General features: G+C 36.3%; 1 protein-coding gene across 1 annotated transcript in view; it reads right to left on the bottom strand.

Annotated features, from left to right (window-relative positions):
• Window positions 1-2110: 2110 nt before the first annotated feature.
• LOC137629754 (uncharacterized) overlaps window positions 2111-8371 on the bottom strand; it is an 8464-nt gene continuing 2203 nt past the window's right edge. Inside the window, 4 exon segments of the mRNA XM_068361357.1 lie at window positions 2111-5589; window positions 5739-5963; window positions 6179-6466; window positions 6677-6824. Coding sequence (XP_068217458.1) covers window positions 3265-5589; window positions 5739-5963; window positions 6179-6466; window positions 6677-6824 — 2986 coding nt within the window. The 3' untranslated portion in view covers window positions 2111-3264.

Here is an 8371-nt window from a genome sequence, read left to right as displayed (position 1 = left end):
TATTTTAAATTATGTCAAATTCATGACAAGGCTGTAGTAGTCTACTGGATACGTCCCTGCCTGCCAATCTGCTGGATGGGACTTCGAGATCCACCCAGGCTTAGTCTAGCGTCTGCAAACATACAATTCTTGTGAGGAGAGGATGGGGCCCTCTGGGGAGCCTATAGATCTACCTGCGAAGTCATTAGCAGCCGACCAAGGGAATGGCCCGTGCCAACAAGAACTGTTGGCTTTAATCCACTACTACTACTACTACTAGTAGTAGTAGTAGTAGTAGTAGTAGTTAGCAGCCATTGCCTGGTCATCCTTGGTTCTAGCGTTGTTCTTATGTGTATACGGGCAGTCTCTAGGACATTGTCTTGGTCCCTTGCCTCTGTCATTCATGGGCGAATTTTAAACCTTTAAACCACTGGCACGATACAGTCGGGTCTCTTCATACTATTGCTTCAGGTTGAACAGGAAGATGAAAGAATGGAAGCCGAACTGGATGCGAAGTAGGCTAATAATTGGAAGAAGGATAGACCCTTCAGTTATGCTCACAGTACACCGTATGTACGAACCTATTGGTGGGGATGGGGTGGAGAGTGTTCCTGGACATTTTCGCATATAGGCTACGTCACTATCAGGGTTTAGGCTTTTAAGGGAATTACCTTAGTTTGAAGTTATTTGCATGGTTTCAAGGTAATTTTTAAGGAAATTTTCGGTTTTACCAGCTTCAAATTTAAGGAAATTTGAAAAGTTTAAAGGTAATCTAAGGTATAAAAACAGCAGGTAATGGTCACATGCTCAAGTTTAAATCCTTGTCACTATAGTGAGTAAGATATTAAGAACGCGTCAGACTTTGACAGATGACCTTGAATACATTGCTACACGTGGTGGAGACTTGAAACCTCTTGTGAAAATACAAACCTGATTCATCCATGATACGTAATCCATCATGTGACACATGACGACAAAGGATGATACATTGTTAGTCATTGTCCGTCATGTGCACGAGGTTGGTTGAATGAAAAAAATGAAAGAATTTGGTTGAATGATAACTACTAGAATTTGGTTGAATAAAAATCGAAAGAATTTGGTTGAATGATAACTTCTAGAATTTGGTTGAATAAAAATCGAAAGAATTTGGTTGAATAATAACTACTAGAATTTGGTTGAATAAAAATCGAAAGAATTTCGTTGAATGATAACTACTAGAATTTGGTTGAATAAAAATCTAAAGAATTTGGTTAAAAAAAATCGAAAGAATTTCGTTGAATAATAGCCACTAGAATTTGGTTGAATGAATACCTTTAAAATATTCAATGAAATTTTCTATGTGTGTACGGGGTGTTTAATAAAAACCTTTAGAATATTTATAATTTTTTTTTGTAATCATCAAAATTTCCAGTTAAGTGAACGTGGTTGGTTGAATAAAAACCTTAAGAATATTCATCAAAATTTCCAGTTATGTGAACGTGGTTGGTTGAATAAAAACCTTAAGAATATTCATCAAAATTTCAGTTATTCACGTGGTTGGTTGATAAAAACCTTGGAATATTCATCAAAATTTCCAGTTAAGTGAACGTGGTTGGTTGAATAAAAACCTTAAGAATATTCATCAAAATTTCCAGTTATGTGAACGTGGTTGGTTGAATAAAAACCTTAAGAATATTCATGAAAATTTTCAGACTTCTTCACGTGGTTGGTTGGATAAAAACCTTTAGGACATTCAACAAAAATTTCAGTCTAGTTCACGTAGTTGGATAAAAACCTTTTGGATATTCAACAAAATTTTCAGTCTTGGAATATTCATCAAAATTTTCAGTCTGTTCACGTAGTTGGATAAAACCTTTTGGATATTCAACAAAATTTGTCTTGTTCACGTAGTTGGATAAAAACCTTTTAGATATTCAACAAAATTTTCAGTCTTGTTCACGTAGTTGGATAAAAACCTTTTGGATATTCAACAAAATTTTCAGTCTTGTTCACGTGAGTGGTTGGATAAAAACCTTTAGAATATGTAAAATTATTTTGAGTTTTTGGCACGTGGTTGATTGAATGAAAACCTTTAGCATATTTATCAAAATTTTCTATCATGTAAACGAAGTGGGTTGAATAAAAACCTTCACAATATTCATCAAAATTTTATTTATTATAAAATATATAAATTATTAATTAAATATCAAAATATATGTTCGTTCCATGAGAATTAGATTAATTAGGACATTAATATATTAGGTTCTTTGGTATCACAGTAAAGATATTATTTCACATTACCTTCTTGCAATTAGTTGATAATCAGTCGAAAATTATCTATAATGACATATGGGAAATAAAATAAACAATTATTTTAAATCAATTACATCTTATTTATAAATTATCAATAATGATATTCAGGAAATAATGTAAATAAATAGTTTTAAATTAATCACATCTCCTTCATATGTTATCATTAATGATATACTGAAAATAATAGGTAAATACAGTTTTAAATTAATTAAATTTATAAGATGTCTATAATGATATGCAGGAGATAAAATAAATAAAGAATTTTAAAGGAAGTAAACTACCTTTAAGTTTAAAATAAATTATCAATCAACACTTAAACACCGCTCTTATGTTTAATAAACCTGAGAAAGCTAAAATAAAATTTATCTGTTGATTAAATTTTATCAAGAATAAACTATTTTGCATCATCTTAAGTGAAAGTCTCCGTAATTTATAATTGCTAAGTTAAGAGAAAATATAAAAATGTGATTTTATTTGTTCCGGTGCAAATTTAAAACTAATGAAACAAAACAAAACTGTGTTGTATCATTCAATAAAAATACAGTAAGTGGTTTACTAAAGCTGCTTTTCTGACAACAGTAAGACACGAAAATATATATAGATAGGAGTAAGATCACGTTTCAAATTTTCACTAACGTTTATATATATCAGAATTCCCTGGATTTGGTTTGGTAAGTTTATGTACCTTACCTCTCTTCCATCACTCAGACAGAGCTATGTATCCACTATCCTACACATAGGCTATATTCTCTCGGTGAAATAAGAGTACTTCATGCCATACCACATTGTGTAAAGACCAGAGTACATACGCATTTATTACATGAGAGTTGAGTAAATATTCATCTCCTCCATGAAAGCCGAGTAAATATTCACCTCTTATATGTGTCAAGGACAGAGTTTAAGGATTCATCTCCTATTCTGGCAAGGAGAGTGTTTAAGGATTCATTTCCTATTCTGTGCTTCTTTAGGGGCAAAGGAAAGTTGAACATTCTCTTATCTAACATCGGGACACTTTTTAAATAAGTCCCTCAAGAGGTTTAGAGTTTTAACAACATGCATGCCAACGGCATTTCCAGCTGGAGTGTCTGGAAAAGCCGAGACAATAGTTTGGGACAATACAGAGCTCTGTTGGTTCTCGCGGGAAGACTGGCCTTCTTCCAGCTGTCTAGCGGGAGAGCGGAAGAAAGGCAAATTTGGTACTGAAAAATGGGCACAGAAGAGTTCTCCATCATGAGCTCCCATTTCCTCACACCTCCTGAAAGCTTCCTCTAACGATGGGCGTTCCTTGAGCAACTGCATGGGTAAGACGGAAACTCCGTTCAGGTGTAGCTCATGCTTCGTAAAATGACAGAATTCAATATCACAGGAAAGAATTCTGCATCTTTTGGAATGCTTGGCAATAATTTTGTAGAACGATTCCCAAATGCTACACTTGTGTCGAAATATTATTAAATGGATATAAGCAGCCCGGAGGGTTTGGCATTCTGGGGTACATCCAAGCCCAGGACATGATTGATGATGACGAATGAGCTCTATGATGTGTTCAGTTGAAGAATGTTCGAGATCTTTAAGAGCAGAAGTAGCGTTACAAGAAAATGAATCTAAGATTTGCTGCTCGTCGTGGAAAACTGCTGGATTTTCTTTAATTACAGCCCCTTCCATTTTTCTCATTATTAGGGTTGCCTCGATTAGGTGTCCTGATGCCACGGGAATCTCTTTTGCAGCTGATATAACTGCTTTAATGGAATCCTTAAAATGACTATCATGCATATTAACAGACAATTTGGGTTTTTCCTGAGTGGGCGATGATAAATAATTCGCAGATAGCTGAGATGGTTCACCAACTTGGGGGCTATAAGTGATTATTTCCTCAGCCAGACGATGCATTGCAGCACCGGGAGGAGAGGAAGAAGTAGGAGATCCACATGCACCTTTGAAAGCATTTGCAGTAGAGTGTCTGTTTTCTGTAATTGACAAACTATTCATCGGAGTACTAATGCCTCTAAGTGCTACTTCATCTGAGCTACTAATTGAAAGTATCCTTTTTCCAGGGAAATTGGTATGAATTTGCACATTGGTTTCAGTTTTATCTATTGGTAAAAACTTCACTCTACTATCATTCCATTGGTCTCTGCTATCCCTAGAGTATATTTCATCACTCCTTTCTAACACTCCATGTCCCCAGTTTCTTGGAAGTTCTGGACTTAGACTTTTTCGGAGACCATAATCCCAACTTTTATTATTTCGGAGACCATAATCCCAACTTTTATTAAGATCTTGGACTTCACTTCCCTGAGCGGCAAGATCCCAGCTTCTCTTACGACCTCCTCTGTGTTCACGTGCCATATCACTGACAACTACTGGTATCAATGGACTAGTAAGAGAAGGAGGAGAAGGACTACTCAGGTGAGATGAAGACTTTACTTCAGAGCCACTTTTGACATCAGAGTCTGTAATACAGAGTTTCCGGTACTTTGGGTGCTTACTGAGCATTGGATTAACTTTTGCTTTTCCTCTGTAAGAACTATCTTCACTTAGTACATTAGAAGAACCTAGTGTAGAAGAATGGCCAATTTGAGGTACTGACATCTGTCCTTGGGTAGGCACATGTATTGAGACTGAGTAATTTGCCCCTCTCTTGTTCAAGTCATTAATATCTAACAGTTCGTTCTCTAGGTATTCGCTTACATCCATGTCATCTTCGCTTTTTGTTACATCTGTAGTCAACGAACTATTTCCCCCATAATTTACATTAGAAGTTGATGGTGACCTGATAACTTTATTACCAGGGAATAAGGCTCCACTTTTTATAAATTCACGATTCAAGGAAGGTTGGGGGTGTCTATAGCCAGTAAACACTCCACCCACCTTAGGAGTTTTGCTTTGTGCTGCAGTTTTCATTGACAAGTCAACTCCTCCTGGTGCTTGGTATGATGTGCTGGGTGAAACACTTGCAATCACTGAAGGTCTTAATGCATTAATCTGTGAGGTCTTCATATTGTTTTGATCAGGTACTAAGTATGCGAAAGGTCCTGTGAAGGCTTTTGGAGAGTTACGATACATCTGTTGTTCACTGTGCATGAGGGAGGGGGAGGTAACTCTTAGTTGTGCTGCCTTCGTGGTTACTCCCTGAACACTTGGACTTGTTCCAGGCACAAATAAGGAATTTGTTAGGCTTTCAGAATCAGTTTCCTTACTCGAAAACTCGTCTTTTAAAGTATTATTAAGTTTCAAGTCCTTATAGACGTATTTTGTTACATTACCAACGTTGACCTTCTTTCTTCTACCCGGGTACTTCCCTCTGATAAGTAGCGCTAACTGTTGGAAAGAGAAGGATATAAAGTTATAAAATTTGTTTACATGATTTACTATGCATCTCCATCTAGTAAATAATTAAGCCTTTATTTGAGTATGTTTAAAATAATGATCATAGAAAGTTATTTTCGTAAAGTACACATAATACTTACACTTGTGTAGGTCAAGGGTTCCATCGGATGATCCTTAAGATATGCTTGTAAAACTTCATCTGCCGACGTATCATGTCCTGGCATGTAACTCAAGTTTGCATCTATCCAACGGCGACCAACGGCCATTCTGCAGAGACTTGTACTGCCATACTTTTCGTCTCCAGAGGAGGATTGTCCAGGCTCAGTCTTTGGGAGTTGCTTCTCATAGTCATCTCCAAGACTGACCTAATTTGATAAAATTTGAACTTTTGTTAGACCTGGGAAGTGGTTTTTGAGTAATTTCTCAAATTAGTATTACAGAAAGGCTTACTCCTACAGTTTACAAATATTCATAAGAACGATTCTGAAAAACTTACAACATAATTCACTTACTAACCCTAAACAATATGCACTGTATTCATTTTAGAAAGGGCAAACATTATACAAAATGAATAGCTTACCTTTAGTTTATTGGGACTTAAACGGTGGGCGTTTGCAGAGTCTGTCGATTCTTCAAATGCCTTTGGAGATGACAAGATTCGTCCACCAGCAATATTTCCCACAACTATAGATGACCCAGTTCCTATTTCCATCTCTGTGGAACTCTTGTCAGCAAGCCTTGCCTCTACATCTTCACTTGGACCATCTTGCTGTTTCAAGGCAACATCTTGATACACATAGACCTGTTGTCCCTGTTTGCCTCGTCGTCGCTTTCTATATGGAAATCTTGACCTCAGCACTTTGCCAAACTATGAAATAAAAAGAAGAATTGTTAAGAAACGGTTGATAGGTGGAAAAAGTCTACTTGGCAGTTTTACATATTAACTTATAGGAAAGAAATGTGACTAAATGAAACTGAAGGTCCAGTAATTAGCAACTGTAAGTGAGAAACAAAACCCATTCATTTCAATAAATCACAGAAGTAATAACAGTTTAAACCAACTAACTAAGGTCTTTACCTGTCCGATGTCCATGTAGTCATCTGGATTGTCCTTAATATAGGCGTTGTATAGAAGATATACAGGGGTGTGTACTCCAGCCTTGTCCTCCACCTTCTGAGTGACCCATGCGTCACAGGCAGCCCTCCAGGAGGGAATATATGGTTCACTGTTGAGAAAAGAAGGAAAATTCAGTATTGCTTTCCTTTTTCAGATAACTCTTAGCTTTGCTAACCAGATAAAGCTACAATAATCTTCCTAAACTTATTCGAGCCGGTGTCACGGTCTGAACGATCCCCCGGTCTCAGAATTCTCCTTGACATTGTATAATGGTTCTTTTCCGCCATTAGCTCGCTTCGCTCGCATGAAAATAAAACATCAAGCTCGTATGTACTGGCAAGCGGTAATGTTGAGCTGCGCACGCTAACATTACAGGAAAATAAAACATCAACCTCGTATGCACTGGCAAACGGTAATGTTCGCGCATGCGCAGATTATAAAGAGTATTGTGAGAACGGGGGTTGGTTCAGACCATCACCCCGGACTTTTCCTTGATTTCAAGTATTTGCCTTTCGATTCTAAATCAATGTAAAGTCCAAAAGTGTGTGTGTGTGTGTGTGTGAGAGAGAGAGAGAGAGAGAGAGAGAGAGAGAGAGAGAGAGAGAGAGAGAGATGTAAAATCCAAAAAAAAAAAATCCACATTACTAACCATAGACTTCAGTCAAGGTTTGACAAAGCTCGTATTCAACACTAAGTAAAATGAACACAGATTCAATAAGCTCGTATATAACATAGATTATACACTTAGTGGCCTTACCCCTCCATGGGAAACTGGTATTCGTCCATGATAAAATTCTTAAAAGTTCTAACGAAGGTTAAGCCACCGACTTTTTAGTCAAGTCTATCATCAATCGGGACGATATGGCACGTCTGTACTAGTTTCACTCACAGCTAAAAGCGAACTGACTGGCTAGTGGCTACTGACTACTACTACATCACTTCGTCTTGACTCGAGTAGACCAGTCGATAGCCTGTTATGGGCCAACGTGGTGTTATAAACTTGTTGGCACAAGAACTGTTTTGATGTGGGGTGGGTAAAGAAATTAAATGAATATAAATGATCTTTCTTACTTGGATAGTGTAAGTAGGTAATTTTTACATAGGCTTTCTTACTGGGAAAGAATAAATAAGCCATTTTAATGTGGTCTTTCTTTTTGGCACAAGAACTATTTTGATGTGGGGTGGGTAAAGAAATTAAATGAATAATATAAATGGTCTTTCTTACTTGGAAAGTGTAAGTAGGTAATTTTTACATAGGCTTTCTTACGGGGAAAGAATAAATAAGCCATTTTAATGTCTTTCTTTTTGTCTTTTTTTTAACTGGGAAAGCATAAATAGCATATTTTTTAACTATGGTCTTTTCTGGAAAAGCATAAATAATCCTTTTTATGTTTATTTTTCTTGCTTTTTTTTTTTACTGGAAAGTAAGTATCCTATTTTTATAAGGGTTCTTTTTACTGGGAAAATTATAAATAGGCCATTTTAATACGGTGTTTTTACTGGAAAAGCATAAATAGGCAATTTGTATACTTTTTTTTTACTGAGGAAATATATAAATACACCATTTTTATAAGAACCTTTTACTGGAAAAGGAATATTGATTGATCTGGGAATCTTAAACGTAATATCTTTTGTATTTATCTCTATTTTGGTGTG

Source organism: Palaemon carinicauda, chromosome 37 (assembly GCF_036898095.1).
Source record: "Palaemon carinicauda isolate YSFRI2023 chromosome 37, ASM3689809v2, whole genome shotgun sequence".
NCBI classification, from domain to species: domain Eukaryota; kingdom Metazoa; phylum Arthropoda; class Malacostraca; order Decapoda; family Palaemonidae; genus Palaemon; species Palaemon carinicauda.
Note: the sequence above shows the minus strand (reverse complement) of the source record. Positions and strands in the feature narration are given on the sequence as shown.